The sequence below is a fragment of the Populus trichocarpa genome, chromosome 4 (genome assembly GCF_000002775.5).
Source record: "Populus trichocarpa isolate Nisqually-1 chromosome 4, P.trichocarpa_v4.1, whole genome shotgun sequence".
Taxonomy (NCBI): Eukaryota; Viridiplantae; Streptophyta; class Magnoliopsida; order Malpighiales; family Salicaceae; genus Populus; species Populus trichocarpa.
In genome coordinates this window covers 9028322-9053297 of record NC_037288.2, presented here as the reverse complement: position 1 = coordinate 9053297, position 24976 = coordinate 9028322, and the positions used below count along the sequence as shown (strand labels likewise).

Sequence of the window (24976 nt, the reverse complement as noted above, 5' to 3'; positions counted from 1 at the left end):
AACAACTTGAGTCAACCTGAGTGAACTCGCCAAACTCATGACATGGATCATGAGACAAGAATAATCTCATTAAAAGCAAATAAAAAAATATAGATTTAAAAAAATCAAAGAAAAAAAAACTATTAAAAAAGAAAACACTATTATGTTTTGATATTTTTTCAAGATGCGTAAGAATAATATTTTTATTAAAAAAAATACTAAAATAGCATTTTGTTTGGATTTCTTCTCGAAGTATGAAAAATAAACACAAAAAAAAGTTAAAATATTATTATTTTTTGTTTTTTACTCTCCATTTTGCATGTGAGATGAAGTTGCTCTTATAATTAAATTGTATAAAAATTACCCGGATGTGACCGACATCACAATTATTGGAGGGAGCACTAGTTTGGACCATACATTCACACCAATGAGGACACGGGGCAGTCCAAAACCTATCTTATATTAAAAATCAAAATCCAACCCGCCGTTCTTGATTCGGTTATTTTATATTAAAAATTGAAAATTATATTGTTTTTTCAGCTTTTTTTTTTTCTTGCTTTCTAATGGGTTTTATGATGGGCTTGGTTTCTGTTCGGTTCGGTTATTTTATATTTTTTAACTAAACCAGTTCAGTTCGGTTGATGTTTTTCGGTTTCAGGCTTACAAAACAGGGAACTCACCGAAGCCGTAGCGAAAGCGAGTCTTCATAGGGCAATTGTCACTGCTTATGGACCCGAACCTGGGTGATCTATCCATGACCAGGATGAAGCTTGGGTGGAACTAAGTGGAGGTCCGAACCGACTGATGTTGAAGAATCAGCGGATGAGTTGTGGTTAGGGGTGAATTGCCACTCGAACCCAGAGCTAGCTGGTTCTCCCTGAAATGTGTTGAGGCGCAGTAGTTTAATACACAACTATTTTAACAATCCAATATGACTCGGTTGACTTGGAGGGTCTAAAAAAATTAAAAACAATTCAATTAAAAAAAGAATAAAAAACAATTCAATTAAAAACAACCAAACCAAACCGAACCCAAACCAAAAAACCAGAAAAAACCGAGCTAAAATCGAGCCAAACAAAAAAAAACCGAGCAAAACAAAAAAAAACCGAGCAAAACCAAGCCAAAAACAGAAAAACCAAGCCAAACTAGTTTGAACCGGTTTTTGTTCTAAAAAATCAAACCGAAACAAGTCAATTTGAACTAATTTTTATTTTTTAAAAAAATTCAATTTAATTTTTTTTTTATATAAAAATTAAACCAAATAAAAAAAATATCAACCCTATCGGGAACCTGGCCTTTTAGTACAAAAGTACTTTGTAAACTGACATTACAATTATTGGAGGGAGCACTAGTTTGGGCCATACATTCCACCAAACACAGGTTTATACCATACATTCCACTAACGAGGACACGAGGGCAGTCCAAAACCTATCTGGTTGTAATCTTCTCACTTGTCCCTACTTGTAAAGCTAAGATTGGCATACAGAGTCAAATCATCTTGAGCAGTGCAGTTGTGCATTGGTGTTGTCTCCGCCTCCGCCTCCGAGCTACCCTAGCTCGTCGTTTAGCTACATAAAAAAAACAGTTTTTCTTAAAAAAATTAGATTGTGTAAATTTTACCGCAGTTCTTATTTAGGGGCGATAATTTTTGGTGTGGTTTGATTTTAATTTATAAAAATAATAAATTTTATAAAATAAAAGAAATAAAATTGAAATCAAACTGAAATCAGTTCTAACCGACTAGTTTTAATTTGAATAGTTTATATTAAAAATCAAAACCCAAGCCACCGTTTCCGGTTCGGTTATTTTATATTAAAAACTGAAAACTATATTGTTTTTTCAGCTTTTTTTTTTTTTACTTTTTAATGGGTTTTATGATGGACTTGGTTTCGGTTCGGTTCGGTTATTTTATATTTTTTAACTAAACCAGTTCAGTTTGGTTGATGTTTTTTGGTTTCGGACTTACAAAACAGAAATCGAATCGAACCGAAATTTTTTTAAAATATTCTAATCTGTTTAATCAGTATTTTTTCATAATTTAGTTTTTCTAGTTTTTTTGATTTTTTAGTATTTTTGCTCATCCCTAATTTTACTTGGAAATTATTATAGATTACTATAATAATTTTTTATCTTTAAATAACTTAAATTTAAACTTTTAATTTAGGGTTTTTTGTTTTTTGGTTTTTGGCTCAGTAATTACTAACAGATTATTTGAGAATGTATATATCTTTTTAAGTTTTTTCACATAATAAAAATACGTTTTTTATCAATAAAATTACGTTTTTCATATCCTGATCTAAAGCCAACGTAGATTGAAAGCCACGTCAAGGAGCATCCAAACCTCTAGAATTTAGATATAAAATATAATAATTATTTTATAAGTGTCCGACAACTAATTTATTTCTTTCAACAACCCCTTAATAATCATTTTTAGCTATGGCTTCAGGCTGCCAGTTGCCCACGTGCATGCTGCAAGCACCGTTAATGTTGCGGTCGTGGCCACGTCCGATGACATTTTCAGGGAGTGTTTGCAACGTGTTAGTTTTTTTAAAAATATTTTTTATTTAAAAATATAATAAAATAATATTTTATTATTTTTTAAAATTATACCTATATCAAAAGATTTTTTTTTGTCTTTTCATATCTTATATATTGTATCAGAGAAGCTATAATTGATACGTAAAATCTCTTCCTTCCGTTCCGATTTAACCAAAACAAAATCTCTCTTCTGCTCCCCGTCGTCTCCAACATGGAAGTCGAAAACCAAGTAAACACCATCGATGTCTGCCAAGTTACTCCTTACTTCGACTCATCGGAGTCAGCTACCGAGTTATCTCTTCCGCTAACCTTCTACGACATTATGTGGTTGAAATTTCCTCCAGTTGAACGCATATTTTTCTATAAACTCACTGAGTCAACTCCAACTTTCTTCAATTCAGTGATCCTTCCCAAACTCAAACACTCTCTTTCTCATACACTCCTTCACTTCCTTCCTCTTGCCGGCAACATTATCTGGCCTCCACAAGCCAACAAACCCATCATCCTATACACTCCAGACGATGGTGTTCAGCTCACAATTGCTGAGTCCAATGCTGACTTTCATCTCCTCTCGGGAAATGAAGTCCATGAAGCTGCAGATTCTCGTCCTTATATACCCGAGTTGCCGGTCACTGACTCAAAGGCATCCGTTATAGCTTTGAAAATAACCTTATTTCCTAATCACGGCTTTTGCATTGGCATCTCTGCCCACCATTCAGCCCTTGATGGCAAAAGCTCGACCATGTTTATCAAAGCATGGGCTCACTTCTGCAAACTCGGTGATGAAAACAAACGACAGTATCCAGCTTTGCTGACAGAACTAACACCTGTTTTTGACCGAATAGCTATACAAGACCCTGAAGGGTTGGACATGGTGTATTTGAACAACTGGTTAGAATTAAAATGGCCTGGTGTGGATCTCAACCCAAGAAGCTTACAACTTTTGCCAGTTATAGCAGTTCGATCTAGCTCAGTACGAGCAACGTTCGAGTTATCTCGTGAAGACATAAAGAAACTCAGGGAGAGGGTGCTTGCTAATTTAGTAAAGGAAGGTTCAAAAGAAACACACCCAATCCATTTATCTCCCTTTGTGCTTGTATTAGCTCACGGATTTGTATGTATAGTTAAGGCAAGAGGGTTTGAAAGTAACAGAAGGGTTCTTATTGGATTTGCAGTAGATTGTAGAGCCCGTTTGGACCCTCCAATACATGAGAACTATTTTGGTTCATGTGTCAGTTCATGTGCTGCGTTTACAGAAGCAGAATCTCTTTTAGAGGAGAATGGATTTATGCATGTAGCAGAAATGCTAAGTGAGCTTATCAAAAGCTTAGAGAAAGGAGTCCTTGATGGAGCAAAGGAGAAGACGGCAAGCTTCATGAAAGAAGCGGCAGGTGGTGCAGCAATACTTGGGGTTGCTGGGTCAAACCGATTTGAGGTTTATGGAACTGATTTTGGGTGGGGGAAACCAGAGAAGGTGGAGATAACTTCCATAGAAAGGACAGGAGCAATTTCTCTAGCGGAGAGCAAGGATGGAAATGGCGGAGTCGAGATTGGTATAGTTTTGGAGAAGCATGAGATGGAAAAATTCACTTCTTTATTTGTTGATGACCTTAAGAATCATTATTAGTTCTTTCTTTATTCTATCTGTGTCCAGTTTCAATCATTGTTAACTTTCACCACAAATAAAATACAATTTGTTTGTTTTTCCAATTCGATGGTAAAATATTTGAAGTGTTTAATTTGTTTATAAAATGTTTTCAAGATTAATCAGTTTCTACCATTGAAATTCTTGATTTTTTAACTTCAACCAAATTAGTGCTCATGAGCCTGCTTCTATGATTATTATCTAATAATATAGTAGAAATTAAATTAGTACCACTAAAAAGTAGAAAATGGAGTTGCCCTTCTACTCAAATTGTATAAAAAATAGAGTACAAAAGTACTTTGTAAACCGACATTACAATTATTGGATGAAGCAGTAGTTTGGACCATACATTCCACCAATGAGGACACGAGGGCACTCCAAAACCTATGTTGTAATCTTCTCACGTGTCCCTTCTTGTAAAGCTAAGATTATTTTATATTAAAAAATCAAACTTAATTGTTTTTTGGGTTTTTTTTTCCTTTTTAATAGGTTTTATGATGGGTTTGGTTTCGGTTTAATTCAGTTTTTTCGATTCAGTTATTTTATATTTTTTAACTAAACCGATTCGGTTGAGGTTTTTCGGTTCCAGGCTTATGAAATCAAAATCGAACCGAATTGAACCGAATATTGTTTTAAATATTCTAATTGGTTTAATCGGTTTTTTTTTTCATGGTTTGATTTTTTCAGTTATTTTTTTGGTTTTCTTGGTTTAATTTGTTTTTCGGTTTTTCTTGTAAATTATTATGGATTGTCGCGACGTCATTCGGCGACAACAGAGGCTTTGGTCATGCCTCCTGATAAGGTGTTGTGTTGGAGACGTTTTTAGATTTAATCATAAAATTGTGATTAATGTGCAGGAGTCGCCACCTAGTATTATGGTCACTAGGAACCTATGGTCTGCGAGTGTCTGGGTAAGGGGCTGGTTGTGTAAGGGGAAGACGCATCACCCCAGTGCACCCTACCTAAGGTAAGCTGCATTGTTGTTTGATTGTTTTTTCTAAGTCGGGTTTCTATTCGTTGATCTTTTCTAAGGTTCAAGATAAATCTCTTTTCATGAGAAAGTCTCTACCTTATTGGGTTAAATCCTAATCGTTCTGAAGTCTGAATTTTAGCATCTCATTTATTTACACATGTATCTTTAATACATGAGGGTATACTTTATCATATAATTTTACACCCTACAGATATTAAAGTCTATTGGACCCTAAAAAAATTTGAAAAAAGATTTTTGATATTTTGGGAAAACCCTAATAGATGATCATAAACTGATTATGATATCTATTTTTTTGGATTTTCAAAACATGGGAAAGATGTAATTTTTTTAATGAAAATATGCTTGGAAAATTTTTAGGATTTGGCTGTATGCATGGAAATAAAATATCTTTTTTTGTTTTTTGAAAATGGAAATTAATTTAGAAGTTTTTGAGATTTTATTTTAAAAAAAATATTTTGAATTTTTTTAAAAATATTTCGGAGAAAACCGAGTATTTTAATATCGGGTTCGTATCTTACAGTTTAAGTATATAAACCTGATATTAAACAAAACTGGTAGAAAAACATGCAAGAAAATCATAATTTTTTTGAAAGGATTTTTTTATTTTTTTAATATGTAATATATAATATTAATTAAATATTATTAAAACATATGGGCTTAGCATGGTTGGGCTGATCTCGGCCCAACAAATTGTTTCTTCTTTTTAAATTTTTAGGGCCGGGCCAGAAAGTTGGGTTGGGCCAGATACGACCCGACCCCACATCCACTACATGAACAGTGGGCGAGAATTATAATTCACGCCCACTGTTCATGTGTGAACAGTAGGACGTGAATTATAATTCACGCCTACTGTTCACGCAGTGAACATCGTGAAGAATAAGAAGAAGAAGAAGAGGAGGAGGAGGAGGAAGGCTACCTGGCATGAAGTTGGTCTGACCGAAGAGGACAACGTGGTGCAAGCGGTGACAACCATGGAGAGTTGAGCCGCTAGAGTTGTTGCTGCTTGTGTTGCAGGTGTTGCTGCTATCGTGGTTGTCGTACCCTCTCGAGGTCGCGGCGACCCTTCTCGGAGCGGAGGATCATGTTGGGGTCTTTGTTTTGTGAAAAAGGGAGTCGCCACCTAGTATTGTGGTCACTAAAAACCCTAACTGGTCTTTAGAGATTCTAAGGCAAGGAACTGGTTGCGTAAATGGAAGGTTTTAGCACCTCTAGTACGTCCTATCTAAGGTAAGCTACTTGGTGTTTGGTTTGCCTTATAATTGCTATGGTGTTGATGTTCTCTAATCCCATCAGTTTTCGTAGGATAAGTTTGCTACCATGAACAAACTTGGGCTCAAAGTCTAAAGAGAAAGAACCCTTTGCCAATGTGGATCATACCTTAGATATGTCTACATCTTCAAAGAGAACTAATGCAGATCTCTTGAAATCTGTGTTCGATTCAGACTAAATTTACAACTTGTGGATTAAGAGACAACTAAGATAGAAATCCAAGGGGATTCAGCATGCTTAAATGCTAACTTTTCCCTTAGTATTTCAAGCATTCTTGACTTGTAGATCGCAAGGAGAAAGAGAAGAGAAATAAATAAATAACTTAGAAATCTAAGGAAATTCAGAGTGCTTTAAAAGCCTATTTTTGCCTTAGTATTTCATACTTTCACGGCTCGTAAACTGTGGAGTAAAAAATTAAAATGTCACCAATTATAATCGATGTTTCTTTCAAGGATGTGTAATTAAATTGTTCTAAATACCATTTTTGAGCATAAATCTACCCTTATGGTAAAACTAAACAAGTTGTATTACTCTCAACAATATTTTAGACATTTACCTTTCATAGGTTTCTTTGCCCTTATATTATTAAGGAATAATGACTTATTATTCTTAGAAAAAATATTTTGGATATTGATCACTTGGGGTTTCTTTATCCATATATTGACAGTGAATAATAACAAATTCTTTCCAATAATATTTTGGATATTAACCCATTTGGAATTTCTTTATCCAAATATTAATAGTAAATAAAGATGAATTCCCTAAAATTAAGATTTATGTATTTTTTGAAATATTGGCCAATACCCTTTGGAATTTACAAATATGTTGTAAAATCCAAAATGCTAAAAGGAAAATTATTTTTATTTTTGAAATTAAACAAAAGGTTAGGAAATTGACTATTAATTCAACATAAACAAAATCATTTAGAAGATGACCCTAAAACGTTGAAAATCATTTAACGAAAATAAAAGAAAAAAAAAGTAACCAAAAAAACAGCTAAATTAATGATTTATATATATTCATATCTAAATACCATATACATTAGGAATAAAATCATTATTAGTATAACTAAAATTAGATTTATTTTAGTCCAAATTAATAGTCCATGCAAGATTAAAGAGAAACCAGAATCTCAATCCGGTTATGTTTTATTAAAAACCAAATTATTTTTTAAAAGTCAAACACTAGAAGGAAACAAAATTTCAAGTTTAATTGAAATAGTATAATTGAATTCAATTATATAGTTTAATATTTTATTTTAAATATAAAAATTATAATAAATTATAAATTAAATTTAAATCAAACATAAAAATAAATTCAATTGTATATATAATTTAATTACAAGACACCGTAAAAAAGTCTTGCTAATTTTATTTTATTTTTCTTTTGTGCATATGTGTGCCTGTTAGGCTTTGCTTCTTTCATTTGATTTCCATGTAGCAAGTGATATTTTTTTCTAGCGTATAGGGGACCCACGCGTCAGCCATGCTTCAACTCAGCCCACTCCCGTTATTTTCTAACAAATGCGTGGGGTGCACTCTCTACTTACCTGGATAACCTTAAAGTCTACCACGTCATGTTGTCCGTCTGTTTATTGACAACGTGTTGTTGACTAATCTTTTCCCAATGATTACTAGCTTTCTAGTAAAAAATATTTTATTAAAATAATATTACTTTTGAATCCTTATATAAAAAAGTTTTAAATTAATATAAAACATTTGTATATTTATTAAGTTGTTGATGAAATATATCCCACACGTGAACTTAAACAATTTTTTTACTACAATTTTATTTGTTTGCAAAATATAAAATATTTAAAATAAAATAAAACATAATGTCTATTGTCTAATAAAATATATGATGTATTTATTCTCAAATCAGATTTTATTTTTTATTTTATAAAATTTATTTGATATTTATTAAAGAAAAATGAAATTCTAGTCTAATTAAAATACGTGTTGCAATATCATTTGTCAAATGTAAAAAGGTGTTTTAATCGGAGTTTTTAAAAATTTTAGTTTGTTTTTTTTAATTAATTATTTTTAGGTGTTTTTATATCGTTTTGATATGTTGATGTAAAAAATAATATTGTTTTAAAAAAATATTATTTTGATATATTTTTAAACAAAAAAATATTTTAAAAAATAATCATTATCATTATCTTAAATACCTCAACAATAACATACAAATATAGAAAAAAAAATTACATATTAAACAAATATTTTATTGTGTAGAAAATAATATGTAATTATGGTGGAGAGAAACTCATAAAATATTTTATAGTTTCTATTGATATGTTATCTGGTACCTGATTATGGATTTATTTGAGATTGTGATAGTTGTTATGGTTTAAAGTGTTTTTTATTTAAAAAAGTATTAAAATAATATATTTTTTATTTTTTAAAAATCATTTTTGAAATTAAAACAATATGAAAACATGGTTATTTTATGTTTGTGCTATCATGTTGAGCGGTGTTTGTATTCCCAGTTTACTGCTATACCTTCACTAAACTGAAAGCCCAGAAAGTATGAAGCACTGAGCCCACTTTCAGCAGCCATACAAGCCCAGAAAGTATGAAGCATGGAGCCCAATTGCAGTAGCCATACAAGCCCACCAATGAGAATTCAACACAGGTTGGTTAACGGGCAAAACAAGATCAGTGACATTCAATTTTCCAAGAAAGTAGTTTATTTTTCTAACCAGAAAATAGCAAAGACGAGCGATATGACGTTTTGATTAGTATGAATATGATTTTTTTTATTTGTACTCTGATAAAAAAATATTTAACAATTTATTTGTATTTTAATATATTTAATATTATTAATTTTAGTTATTTTGAGAAGAATTATTTACAAGAGTTGCGGAGATAAGAGAAATAATCTTTAAATAATTTATTTTATGTTTTTGATTTTTTTAATAAATCAGCATCTTCAATTACAAATTCTATTTTGAAAAGCTAAATAGGTAATATAGCTTTTTAAATAGTATAAATATAGTATTTTTGTTTATATATTTTTTAATGGTGAAAATTATTTAGAAGAGTTAATTATATTTTAATATATTTGATACATAACTATTTTAACGACTTGATATGACTTGATTGACTTGATAAATTTAAAAACAACTCGAACAATTTTCAATAAACCCAATATTAAATGATGAAATTAAAAAGAAAAATCAATTAAAAATGACAAAAAAATAACCCGAGTCAACCCGGGTGAACTCATAAAACTCGTGACACGAGTAATAAAACCAAGATAATTTCATAATTATCTTTAGTATTTTAATGGGAAAAAAACATTATTGCAATAAATAGTGTTTTAGTTTTTTTTTTTTTAAGAAAAATAATAAAATAATATTTTGTTCAGTACTCTCTTGAAGCATCTAAAACAAATATTAAAAAACAAAAATAATATTTTTATTATTATTTTTAACTTTTCATTGAGCATCTCCATTGGAGATCTCTTAGAATCCGGGGAGAAAAACTAAATTGCTTGTTTTTTTTTTCTTTTGGTTTTTGTTTTGGCTATCCTGTTGAAGATGCCTAATAACATATATTCTATCTTTTACACATTAGTGTAGAGATCTTATTATATCTCTGTCAAAAGCAAAACTTTAAATACCACTACAAATATATTAATTGAGCATAAATATATCATTATATCAAGATTTTTTTAAAAAAAAAATAAGGATGAAAACTTGAATTTTCTTACCCAAGAACCGAAGAATATCAACTCCGAAAGGAATAACTTAACTGGTCTGCCCTTGAATTTGCTTCCTAGAAGTCACCAGTTCGAGTGTCACAAATCTCAGGGCTACTAGAGATTTACATTGTCGTTAATTTCAGGGTTTTGAGAGATTAGTCAAGGTATGCGTAAGCTAAACCGGACACCCATAATTAAAAAAAAAAAACCAATCAATATGTGGGTGCATGCATTTCTGGCAAGCCTCACATCACGTGTGATGCACACATTATACTGCAACTTAATGTTTCTGGTCACTAGAGATTTACATGGTCGCTAATTTCAGGATTTCGAGAGATTAGTCGAGATGCACGTAAATTAAACCGGATATCCATAATTAAAAAAAATAGATCAATATGTGGGTGCGTGCATTTCTCGCAAGCCTCACATCACATGTGTGATGCGCACATTATACTGCAACTTAATATTTCTAATCATTAGAGATTTACATGGTCACTAATTTCAGGGTTTTGGAAGATTAGTCGAGATGCACATAAGTTAAACCAGACACCCATAATTTTAAAAAAAAATCAATTAATATGTGGGTGTGTGCATTTATGGCAAGGCTCACATCACATGTGAAAGCACACATTATACTGCAACTTAAATGCATTTTCAAATGTAGAAGTGTGAATGGCTTTGGGATATATAATGTATCCACTGCATCAAGCCAGCCATTCAGCACAGATCAAATGCATGAATTTCAAGCTATAATAATCAATGCACACGTTACATATATATATATACAGGTTGGGGACCTCGTGACTGGTTTCACACTTCATCTAATTATCACCTCATACAGGGGCGGAGCTAGAGAATTATTTGTTAGGGGGGCCATAATTAATATAATAAAATAAAATATTTATTTTACTTTATTGTACATGAGTTGTAAAAAAAACCTGTATAATTTAGTTTTATTCAAATAACTTACTATAAACATATAATGATCTTTGTATAAGGTAAAAGGTTTGAAGAAATATTAAATTGAGTCAAAGCAACGAAGTTAATTTCATCTTCATAATATATTCATCACTTTAATGTTGTTGATCTTTATATCTATCAAATATAAACATACAAAGTATATAAGAAATATTAGCTAAAACGAAACATTATTTATGTTCGATAAACTTTGAAATAAAGCAAAAAATAATAAATAACTATTCTTACTAATCAATGCGGATTCTTTGTAAATTGAGGCGCATTGGAGTTGCTCAACCATAACTTTAACATTACATATTGGAGTTGGTTCACTAGGCTGCGAGTTATCAATATTTTTTTTGAAAAAAAAATCAAATTCTTCTTATTTTGTTCATGGTTCAACCTAAAATCAAAACATATATCGTGAGAAAAAATTGATAATTTTGGTGATTCTGCTAAAAACAAAACATAAAAAAAATCAAAGTATAATCAAAACAAACCAATAAAATATATCTAATTAATTAAAAAAAACACTATAACAAGAATTCAAAAAATAATTGGTAAAATTAGCATATCTGAGAAAAAAATAAAGCAAAAATGGTAGAATTATATAAAAAAAACCTCATCAAATTATTAACAAACATCTCAAAACAAAATAAAAATAGATTTTAAATTTAAGTTACCTTATTTTGTTTGATGAAAAATAAATTAATTGATGGCTCTGCTTCAATCTTTCCGTTGAAAAATTTTACTTATGATTTATATTTATATTTTTGTTTTTGACCGGCTGCAGAATTTATTGCGCAAAGTAATGATTTTATATTTACAGGATTTATATGAGGGCTACGTAAATTAATTTTAAAAAAATTAAATTGAAAAATCACACTTAATTACAGTAAGAAAACTCACCTTTGTAGAATAAAAAACCTCCTCCATATTACCCCTCTCCCTCTCCCTCTCTCTCTCTCTACACACACACACACACACACACACACACACACACACACACATATATATATATATATATTATAGGTGCATAATATTTTAGGGGGCCCGGGCCCCTGCTTGCCCCCCTTCCTTTCGTCCCTGACCTCATGGCTATCTTTAACTGGCCCTTAGACTCTATTAATTTTATATCGTATAGTTTATTTTATTTTATATCTTTTCTTTATAGTTTTGAAAATTACAGTAAACTTGGGGTTGGGTTGATGAAAATTATGAAATGAGAGTTAATTTTTTATTGTAGATAAAGTGTTTGATGAAATACAAGCATGGGTGAGCTTTTTTTGTTAGTTCAGTTTTTATATATATATAAAAAATACAAACCAAATCAAATTAAGATATAAGTTTAAATCGATTTGTTTTGTCTTTAAAAAAAATATGCTAGCAAAACCTGTCAATTTTTTAGTGGTTTTTTTTTTATGGTCAAATCCAATTGTTTTCTATAAAATAAAGGGCCACCAAAATAAATTAAATATATAATTGCATATACTCAACGGTATAAATAAATTTTAAAGGTTTGAGAGAAAAAACATAATATCTTTATGAACAACAAGCTTTTAAAAAACAAAATGTTTAATGAAAAACAAGTAGATTTGTTATATATATATATATAAAATTAGCAACTAATTCAAACCGATCAATTTTGATTTGGTTTGATTTTTTAAAAAGAAAAACTAGCAAAACCTGTTGATTTTTTAGTGATTTTTTATTTTTATTTTTTGGATTTTCATGGTCAAATCCAATTGATTTTTTAAATAAAAAACAAAATTAAAATAAATTTTATAAAATAGATTAGATAATTACATATACTCAATAATAGTCATAAATATAATCACAAAGATTGTTGCAAGTAAAACGTATCCAAGCATTAGACTTTCTTTCTTTAGTACATTAGGAATAATATACACATCATGTTTCAACAAAAAGATGCGAATTTCAAGGGTTTGAGAGGAAAAAAAATTGTCATTATGAACGACAAGCTTTTGAAAAAATCAGACATCTTTTATATTAATTCTTATAAAATCATATTATAAGCAATATTTTTTATATTCATTCTTAAGGGTTGGTCCGTTTTAAAACTATAAAATAAAATATAAAATAGACTAGAAATTTTCTCTTGATTTAAATGCATCTGCCAGTCCAGAAGGGAACACCAACAGTCATTGATAACAGTGTCTCTTCATGTCACCATGATGGGGAAGATTAGGCATACATGCGTCCATGTTCGTGGGGCAGGTTTTAGTGAGGGCCCACTGAGATTTCCTTTTCATATGGGACCCATCCTTTCTTATTAGAAAAGAATCAGACAGCTGTGGTGTTTTTTCTAGTGGGGTCTGATGACGAGGGTTGCACGTGGGTATCATAAATCTGCATGCCATTTGACTGTAATCAAAACCTTGTCTAGGTTTGATCATGAGAATTCATACGGCAGAGACACTATATTTGACTACGGGCGTTTTTTTTTGTTTTTTAAATTTTATTTTTAATATTAGCATATTAAAAAAATAAAAAATAATAAAAATTTAATTTTAAATAAAAATAAGTTATAAACCTAAATTTCTGGCCTATGTTTTTTTCCATGTATGCTCTGGTGGCGTGCTTGCTTTTACACGACGTGGGACCGATGCAAACAGCAAGGAACACTGTTAGAATCTGACCATTCTACGATCATCACATGCAATCTGTGCACGTGTTGTCTGCTCTGAGACTGAGATATTATGAATTTGGTCGGAACCACCCACTTTCGAGGTTTGTCGAATTTTCTCTATACTTTTTCACTGTTCACAGCTCTGTGTTGGGTATTTTTTTAGAAAATTAATAAAGTAACCTAAATATTTGTACAGAATAAAATCATTTCAAAAGAGTTCAGTGAAATAGCGTAGGTTTACCTTTTTAGTGTGTTTTTGAAGTAAAATATTTAATAAATATTATTATTTTTAAATGGTTCAAGATAATTTTTGTATTTTAAAATAGCAATAATTTAATATATCATATTTTATTAATACGATAACTTAATATATCGCGTTTAAAAAGCATGATATGCCGTGAAATTTAAGTCACATGATGATCAATATAGATTTGACTATTTTAAACCTAATAACCATGAAGACGATGAAACGTTAGACCCGAATATAACAGTAAATGTTGATAATGAAATAATATCTCATGCTCCTAAATTTAGAAATGCTTCAGGATCTACTTTTGTTATTTCTCATGGTTGGGCACTTGGCCATAGACATTTGTTAGAAGGTTCTAATTTAGAGGCTGAACAAATATTCGGTGGTAAAAATAAATTGGTTAATGCAATTACACAGTGGCACATTGCACATTTGGTTGAATACTAAGTCCAATGATCGAACTTGATATTTGTTCAATTATAATATGTGCAAGTACCTAAATGTAAATAATATTTACATGGGTAATATTATAAAAGGTCGGATTCATTTGAGATAACAAATTTAAAAAGATAACACGTATGTACCTCGATCTTTGTTTAAAAAAACAATAATTAGCTCAATGTAAATTTTGTTGTTAATGCTATATCAACCATTGTGATAGATAATCTTTTAATGATGGTTGCAGGCATATATAATGAGATAAAATTGTATTACAAGTATAAAATATTATATGACAAAGCATGAGTTACAAAATGGAAGGTGCTTGAGCATCTATTTGGTTCATATAAGGAGTCTTTTGAAAAATTATCAAGGCTATTGTTGGTAATAAAAGAATAAAATCATGGAACAATTATTGATTAGACGCACAAAGAAAATTTTAATGATAGTACAATAGTTTTTTGGAGAGGCCTTTTTTGTCATTTGGAGCTTATATTGAAGGTTTCAAATACTGTAGATCAGTGATTAATATTGATGGCACACATTTGTATGGGTGATATGAAAAGGTATTGATTACAATTGCTTTTGATGCAAATAATAGGATATTCTCATTGTCTTTTGCAATTGTTGATGAAGAAAATAGTTTTAAATGGAGATGGTTTTTGCTTTGCTTACAGAAATACGTTACCAGTGATAGAACAAGTATATGTATAATATCATATAAACATGCAAGCATAAAGAATAGAGTAGCAAAAATTTAGCATGAACTATAGGACACCATTGGTATTGTGCTTTATATTTTTAAAAAAAACTTCAATTATAAATTCAAAGACCCATCTATAAAAAAACGATTTGATTAAGATGTGTTATGAACCTTCAAAACACAAATTTAATTTGTGGCATGAAAGAATGTGTAAGTTAGACCTAACATATTAATAATGACTTAAACGAGAACTAAAAGAAAAATAGGAATGATGTTATGATGGTTGTCACCAGTATAATAATATGACAACTAATCTTTCAGAATCATTTAATCATGTTCAGAAAGGTTTTCTAATTCAACACCCCTATTAAATCGAGTGTTGTAGAAAAAGTCAGATGGACAGTCAAATCGAATGATAGAACATGCACATATAGTAAATGACAAACATTCCAACATTCATGCTCACATGTTCTTACATGTTGTGCTGAGAATCACTTAAACTTTATATAGTTTGTTAATGATCATTACATGGATTAGAGCTGTAGATCAACATATAGCAAGCCATTTTCTCTATTACTAGATGAGTTAGAATGGAGTGATTACACTAGACCTCGAGTTAAAGTAGACTCATCTAGATGGAAACTCGAATGTAATCGATGAATGTCTACTCATTTTCACAATAAAATAAATGCAAGAGAGGGTTATGCATATTATAGATATGGCATATGCAATGAAACAGACCATAATAGAAAAACATGTCATATTCGGCAACATATGTATGACAAAATAAATATTTTTTAAAATATATTATGATATTTTTTAAAAGCATATTAAACTTATCTAATTTTACATTAAACACAGGTACTCTTACATAGGATGTCACGCACACAAGGTGACAAATCTTCTTCTCATATTCGGCAGCCACATTATGATGCTGACATTCTTGGAGAGCATGACTATTTTCATTGAGAGTTTAAGTCACAATATATGCCTACCATGCCCGCTAACACTTCTACCATGCAATTATAGGATAAACATCGATCGAATGATGTTTTTACCGGGATTGTAAATATATTTAATTTCAAATATTTTCATTACTTAACATTAAAGGTATTATATATTTATGTAATTATATTTCATATTGTTATGTAGGATAAGGTTACGATTTATTATTGGACACATAAATAGATGACACTATATGAGTAGGTTCAACTATATGTGTTCCAGGCTAGTTTTGTATACATCAGTTGTTTAGAGCACATCAAACTTGACTATGACTTGATTTATGCACTAATTACACGATGAAGATGTGAGACACACACATTCCATCTTAGCCATGAGAGATGACACCGACACTACAAGACATTGCACTTTTGCTTGGACTTTTTATTGATGGACAGGTAGTCATATTTACTAGCGTGCGTAATCAAATTACGTTATGCGAGCATGTATTTAGATTGACACCCCCTCCTTTTGAATTGAAGAGGGTTAGCATACGTTTTAAATGGATTGAGAATATATTTACCAAACCACTAAATGATGCTAACGACAAGGTCTTGCAGATGTATCAATTAAATTATAATTTGAATATGTTAATTATTTGTTAAGTATATATGGATTAGTATAATAATGTTACTGAGTTATGTAGGTATGCTAGAGCATATATACTACATTTATTTGGCAGTGTATTATTCACGTATCTCATAGGGAGATATGTTCCTTTAATTTATCTAACGCTTCTGAATGATCTTAACATGCCTGTACAAACATCTATGTTTTGCATATATGAAAGGGGCTAAATAGGTTAGGGGATGTTTGCTACTTCTACAAGTATGAATCAAAAAATTTAAAGTACCTATTTACATTTTAAATGTTTGTTGTTAACATGAGATAAACAACGTATTTTTTATTTAATAACAGTTATGGTCCTGGAAGCATCTTCATGTGGGTCGACTCTAAATGTCTAGATTGCCACTTATAATTGTTCAGACTATAGGGGTTACACTTTATCTCTCACTAAGATACAAGTATTGCAAAAAAAATTTACAATTATATGCATTTATATTATCTAATTGTAGCTTTAAAAATGCAACTAAATTGATATATTTGTAATGTTAGATGATATGCTAGTAGGGTATTTGATAATAATCCAGCACATGTATTATCATTTTATCGTAGCGATCTAGATAGGCAGCAGCCTATCTAGGTATTTTTTGAACCATTTGTTAAAGAAGAAACTTAACTTCACCAAATTATTGATGTTTAATGTGTAAGATATTTATCTTCTATAAATCATGTGAACATTTTATGAGGATGAAAGATTAACAGTTGCTCCAGCTATTTGCACTAGCAAGATGAACATATGAATATCAGTTGTCCCATTGATATATTTTTAAGATGGTTGAGCTACACTGCCCAAATCAGGTAATGCGATAGTGCATCTAAAAACAATACATTTTATTTGACAACAATACGAGTGATGCATTGTATGTTATAAATCATCGGGGTAAAAATGATGATTATGACTTGTTAAACCGCCATAAAGCTTATGTATCATAGTAGGATGTACAAAGAAATGAGATATTTACAAAGATGTATCTTGTGATTATAGAGGAGGAGTGTATGATTTGGTACATGGGTATTACACGTCATGTCATTACACTAGATCCCAAGTAGGTTCCCCTATCTATATACATGCAATATGAACAACATGCTATATGGATTCAAATACCGCAAGTAATCAAATATTCTTAGAATTAATATATGTTAAACGATGCATTTTATTTATATATATTTTAATTTAACATTAATGTTTTATTAATATTAGATTAGCTTGCTTTTATGAGAGGGTCGAGATGTCGCATTTGTGATTTGTAATATTAACGAATAACATGAAATTATTTATTGCATTTTGTTAGGAAGTTATTAAAGTTTGCCCATGTAGTTTAAAACATGTGTCATAGGTATGTTTGGAATTGTCATAGTGGGTGCACTCGATTCGGGCCTTGGGTTGGCTATTGGTCTATGAATTTTTTTTATTCAGGCCATAAAGGTCTTGTCTATTTATTAGCAACTTATCTTCATATGCCAGTTTGTATGGGCACAACCCAATTTTATTAGTATCTGCCTAACTTGGAGAACTGGGCCTACTGACATGTTTAATTTTTAGCTTACCCACACTTTCTCCCCTTAGGTTGTCTCCTATCAACTCATCATTTCCTTTTGTTATATTAATCCCACCGTCCTAAAATTTTCCAAGCATATCAGACGAGCAACACCCCCCTCTTCACGCCACTAGTCCCATTCCAGCATATCCTAGCATGATAGACTGCCTGGAATCTTCCTTTCTAACCAAAGCACATGCTTGCTCCACCATGGGTAATGGTTGTTGTTGGAGGACGTCTATTCTTACACTATCCAGCTGGTAATCCAACCCATCTAAGAAGCTTTACACCCTATCTTCTTGTTGAATAGTGTTGAATTTTTATATGTCATGTTCACACACTATAAGATTAGACCTGTGAAAATCAATTTTTCTCTACAACCCTTGGAGGGTTCCTTTATTTTGTTTCATTTATGTCATTTTTCTCTTCAATTTGTAGACTTGAGATGTGTCTGAACCATCAAAATAAATAGTGGCAATAGAGTCCCATACTGATTTGGCAGTAAGAAATCTAATAAAATTATTGATCAGATGGGGTTCCATAGAATTGATCAACCAATTCTTAACAATGGAGTTTTCGGTTCTTCATCGTCTAAAAGTTAGGTTTGTAAGTGTTGGTTAGGGTAAATTTCCATTGATATAACCTAATTTGTCTTTCTTAGAGATGTACATCTCCATAATTTGGGACCATAAAGCATAGTTGGTATCATTTAGTTTGATACCAATTTGGGCAATAGAGTAATCTTATGTTTGAGTCTCTATTTGGGGAAGGATTTGGTCTAGCTTTTAGATGATATTGTCTAGGGTTTCTAGTGTGTTTGTGACCTCAATTACAGAAGGTTCTGGGTTATTTCTAGAGTTTATAGCAGGATCTTTGCTCTAATACCATGTTAAAACAAATCAATGAGGCTTAAAGGCTTAGTCTTTCCATTAATACATTGCATGATTATATACAATAGAAAACATATCTCAGCATTTAGTATGTGAGATTTTCAGGCTATTAATTAGGAATTAATACAATTAGAATCTCCTAAATATGATAATTTTACAGCTCATGTTAACATCACTAAAGAAGGTTTACAACCTTATCCTCCTCTAGTCATACATGTTTGTCACCCTATACTCACTATAGGTTTGCCACCCCATCTTTTTCTATCTATGCATGATAAAAAAAAAAAAAAGTCTATAAATATAAAGAATGACATGCACAAGACACGATTGGAAACCTGATAATACATTTACACAACCATACTTTATATTTAAGATTTTTATACTTAATCTTTGTTTTTTCTAATTTAAATATTGAAGTATCCCCTACCAGCATGAGAGACTCATTTTCTAGGAATTCAAGTCCAAGATCAATTGTAAAAAACCCAGTATGATTGTAAAGTTTGAGCGAATTGATCACTAATACTTAAATTTTAGTAACTCCATTGACAGTCTCTTATAGAACATTCAAGGACAAGGTAAACAAAAGAAGTGCTTGGCAATTAAGAAATAAAAACATATGGTAAAAGAAATTCACATCATATATGCTTTCTTTCTTTTCTCCCTTATATATATATATGATAAGTGGTTCGCGCGTTGTTACAGGGCTACTTTTGAAAACATGCGCTGCTTTTAATTGTGAGACAATTGAAAGAGAAAAAAAAGGGGGCTCTTTCTAAATATGCAAGCAAGAGTTGGTAGCATTAAAAGGTATATAATTTGGCTTTCAAGCAACGAATAAGTAACATGCAAAAAAACTTGCTTAATCTGTCTCGAATTGCATATAAGAATCAAATTGTAAAATGTAAAGGGACATCAATCTAACATGGGTATTGTTTGAGCAACTCAAAATAAAAAGTGGCACGGTGAACAAAAAAAGTATGGAAGCCCAAGTTTTGAGTGAAAAGTAAAGTCCCAACAACTGTTAGCAAGTAAAAAGTAACTAATGCTTGTCAACTCCTTGTTACTGCAAGGACCTGAATAACTTAGTTAAGTGTCTGCAAAAATATTTTATATATTCATCTATGTATTTGGACCTAATGTATAAAATGAGTATGATACATACCTCAAACACTCTCTTTAGAAGGTAAATTTTCCCCCAAAGAGAAAGCAACCTAAGAGCACCTAAAACCTTTAAAGTTTTTTAGGCAAGCATTGGCCAACCTAGATGTAAATCAAAAAACTTATGCACGCATCTAATTAAACAACCCAATAACCATTGTGTAAAGTAATGAATAAAAAAAATCATCAACAATAAAAAAAATAAAATTGAGAAAACCAAGCAAAAAATAAAGATCAAGATATCTAACATTGTAACACGGGTAATTTACTTGGTTATGTTTAATAAATTCCTCTGTAAAAATAAATTTGTAATAGAAAAACACATAAAATTTGTAATAGAAATTGACAAACACATAAAATTTATTGAACAATAATTATATAAAAAAAAATGTAAAGCTGCACATATGAAAAATCTTATAAAAAATCAATATTAAAAAAAAATCTATATAAAATTAAAAAAAACCAATAGATGAATCATACCTACCTAAACATAAACCAAAAATTTATTTGAAAAAATATACACAAATAATGCATTATTTTTTAAAAAAACTATATATATATATATATATATATATATATATATATATATATAAAAGAACCAGGTCAGGAGCTTGCAGGTTTGGTAAGCTAGGCACTTGGATCTAATAAACATGTCTGACCCACGTTAACTTGGGTCTTGCAAACATGTCACACCCACGTTACTTTGGACTTGGCTACTTATTAAGTCCACACACTTTGGACGTAGTTGGCGCCAAGTCCAGACGCCTTGGGTCTGGTAAACATGTTAAACCCACGTTACTTGGGTTTGACAAACATGTCTGACTCACTTTACTTTGGACCTAACTGACCGCTAAGTCCATGTACTTTGGACTTGGCTGACGCCTTGGGTTTGACAAACATGTGAGACCCACGTTACTTGAGTTTGACAAACATGCATAACCCACATTTACTTGGGTCTGACAAATATACCAGAATTAAGTAACGTGAGTCTAGCAAACATGGACTTAGCTAACGCCAAGTAACCTTCAGGTCCACGCACTTTAGACTTAGCAGACACCAAGTCCAGGCAACTTGGGTCCAGAAAACATACCAGACCCACATTACTTAGGTCTGAGAAACATGCCCGACTCACTTTACTTTGGACCTGGTTGACTGTCAAGTCCATGCATTTTGGACTTGGCTGACGCCTTAGCTCTGACAAACATGTCAGACTCATGTTATTTGGGTCTGGCAAACATGTATTACCCATATTTACTTGGGATTGACAAACATGTTTGACCCATGTTTATTTGGTTTTAGCAAAATGCCAGGCCCACTTTACTTTGGACTTGGTTGACCGCCATGTCCAAACATTATGGACTTGGTGCCATCCAAGTCTAAACATCTTGGGTCTGGCAAACATGTCTGACACACGTTTACTTGGGTCTGATAAACATGTCTGACCCATGTTATTTTAAACTTGGCTGACTGCAAAGTCTACGTTGTGGACTTGGCTAGCGCCAAGTACATGTGCTTTGGGTCTGGCAAACATGTTAGACCCACGTTACTTTGGACATGGCTGACCGTCAGGTCCACGCACTTTGAACTTGGCTAGCGCCTTGGGTTCGATAAACATGTCAAACCCATGTTACATTAGACTTGGCAGACCACTAGGTCCACATACTTTAGACATGGCTGGTCCCAAGTCTAGGCGTCTTGGGTTTGGAAAACATGTCAGACTCACGTTACTTTGGACTTGGTGTCAGCCAAGTCCAAGCATCCGGGTCTGGCAAATGTGTCTGACCCATATTTACTTGGATCTAGCAAACATGTTAAACTCACGTTACTTTGGACTTGGTTACCCACCAAGTCCACGCACTTTGGACGTGGCTGACGCCAAGTCCAAACACCTTGGGTCGGTAAATATGTCAGACTCACATTACTTGGGTCTGGAAAACATGCATAACCCACGTTTACTTGGGTCTGACAAACATGCCAGATAAATGGACCTGGCTTACCGCCAAGTTCACGCACTTTGGACTTGGCTGACGCCTTGGGTCTAGCAAACATATCAGATCAACTTTACTTTAGATTTTGCTGACCGCCATATCCACACATGACTTGGCGCCAGCCAAGTCCAAGTGCCTTGAGTCTAGCAAAGGTGCCTGACCCATGTTTATTTGGGTCTAGAAAATATGTCAGGCCCACGTTACTTGGGCCTAGCAAACATGCCAGATTCACGTTACTTTGGACTTGGCTAACCCAAGTAATGTGGGTCTGGCAAACATGGACTTAGCTGATGCTAAGTAACCTCCAGGTCTACACACTCTAGACTTAGTTGGCGCAAAGTCCAGCCGCCTTGGGTTTGGCAAACATGCATGACCCACTTTACTTTGAACTTGGCTGACCACGAAGTCCACGCACTTTGGACTTGGCTAGCGTCAAGTTTAGGCACCTTAGGTCTGACAAACATGCCAGACCCACGTTAATTGGCCACCCGGATAATGAAGTTAAGTACCAAAATGTATTTCTTAAAATTCAAGAAACCTAGGCCACATGGTTAAATAGAAATCCTTTTTTTTTAAATGAACAACTTCAAAGGATGTAATCGGGAAAGAAAACAATATCAACTCATGTAAACTTTTCAAAACCATTACCCTAGGCACTAACTAAACTGGAAGCATCGCATCTGGTAAGTAACTATTTTAAAACTTGGCTCGACCTGACAGTTCGACCCATGACCAGGTCGAGCTTCAAAAGAAATTGGGGGAGAATTGATCAAGTGTAAGACTATCAAAAACTCAAGTTGACCCATGTTTTGATTAGCCCGAGAAAAATCCAGTCAAGGTAAGGTCAAAACCTATTGACTATTTTCCTTTCTTTTTTTCAAAATGGTATCATTTTTATTTTATTTTTAAACAAAAGGGTTTGGTTGGCTTAGGTTAACTTGAGTCAACCTGCTCGACCCGTGACCCGATCATTGTCTCCGATTGACTACTAGGCAGGGCTTATAAATAATGGGAAAAACCTAAGAGACCAAATCTCAATACTTGAAATGTCGAATAATGAAATAAATAAAAAAAAGAAGGATAAAAAAATAGCAACCGAAAGAATAAGGACCTCCTTTGCAAAATAAAATAAAATTGAGAGGACAAACAAAAATCTTGAATTGAAAGCCAAAATTGAAAAAAGAAAATTCAAATTAACAAATGAATCCAAAACAAAAAAAAATAAACAAAGAATATCAATTTCCAACAAACTTAATAATGATGGATGAAATTTTTTAAAAATACTGAAAAATGACTCAAACTAACCCGATCCAACCTTTAGAATTTAGTAATATAGATTATGAGACCGAATCACAATATAAAAGTCAAACCTGAAAAAATAACAATGTAAAACTTATAACCAACCAAAATAATTAGAGATGAACTTGAAAAACAATTATAAAAAAAACGATTAAAAAAATATAGGTTTGAAAAGAACGATTTAAAAAATATAGATTTAAAAAGAAAAAAAAACTAAATTTGATACAAAAATAAAATAAAACTAAATCATAAGGGATGAAATTGAAAAACAATTTCAATGTAGAAAAGGATAAGAACAACTAAAAATAACAATAAAAAGAATGAGGACCATATTTGATATAAAAAAAAATGTCAATGAATGAAATTCAATGAAAAATAAATTCAATAAAGGATTCAAGACCAAATACATCACAATTAAAAGAATAAAGACCAAATCTAATATAGAAACCAAGTGCAAAGGGATGAAATCGAAGAAAAAAAACTTGATAAATGATTCAAGATACACTATAATTAAAAAAATGAGGATCAAATTTGATATAAAAATCAATTGTGAAGGGATGAAATTAAAAAAAAAAATTAACTCAACAAACAAATGAAGGCCAAATACACTACATTCAAAATAATGAGGACCAAATTGAACCTAATAGACAAATATCCAGACCTTCTTGTTTTTTTGCAATGGGCAGCACGATTTTATAGGAGGAGATAAGGAGGGAAAAAAACCCCGGTCGAAGCTCCTTCATGGGCCGTCTTGGCACACGCGCCTCACCACTGTGCCTGGGGTGGCGAGGCGCATTGAGTACACCGCCCCGAAAAGCGGCACTCGGTTCTATTTTGGAGCCGCATGAGCCACCTAAAAGGCTCGGGTGGCGCCTACTCGCTGGTGCGTGCTCAGCACGCGTCAACCATTTCTAAATATAAATAATAATTTATATACATATAAATAACCGATTACCCTGAACCCCACATGATATTTACAGTAAAACCATATGGAAACAACGAAAACACCCCTACATGTAGCCTTGTTTTTTTGTTGAAACTCAATGGTAATTTTATATTTGAACTGTTTTAATAAAAAAAAAGACGGAAAAGCCCCTCAACAAATGTATATTCTCCCCAGGAGTATGGTTGTATCTTTACTGTTTATTTATTTTGAAAAGATAAAAGAAGCCCCTAACACAAAGATTAAATTTTGTGTCTTGAAGGGCAAATCAATATCTATATTGTAGCCCAAAACACTCAAACGAATCATTTTTTACCCAATCATTCTTTTAATGCTAAATATATCTCATAGAAAAGACAATCTTACTTCCAACTATATACTTAACAAATTTCTTTGGTAAGGATCG

The 24976-nt window shown here is 31.8% G+C and overlaps 1 protein-coding gene across 1 annotated transcript; it reads left to right on the top strand.

Moving 5' to 3' along the window:
• Nucleotides 1-2625: 2625 nt before the first annotated feature.
• On the top strand, nt 2626-4227 carry LOC18097626 (phenolic glucoside malonyltransferase 1). The gene has a single exon (XM_006384156.3). The coding sequence runs from the start codon at nt 2729-2731 to the stop codon at nt 4142-4144; it is 1416 nt and encodes a 471-aa protein (XP_006384218.2). The 5' UTR covers nt 2626-2728; the 3' UTR covers nt 4145-4227.
• The last annotated feature ends 20749 nt before the right edge of the window (nt 4228-24976 follow it).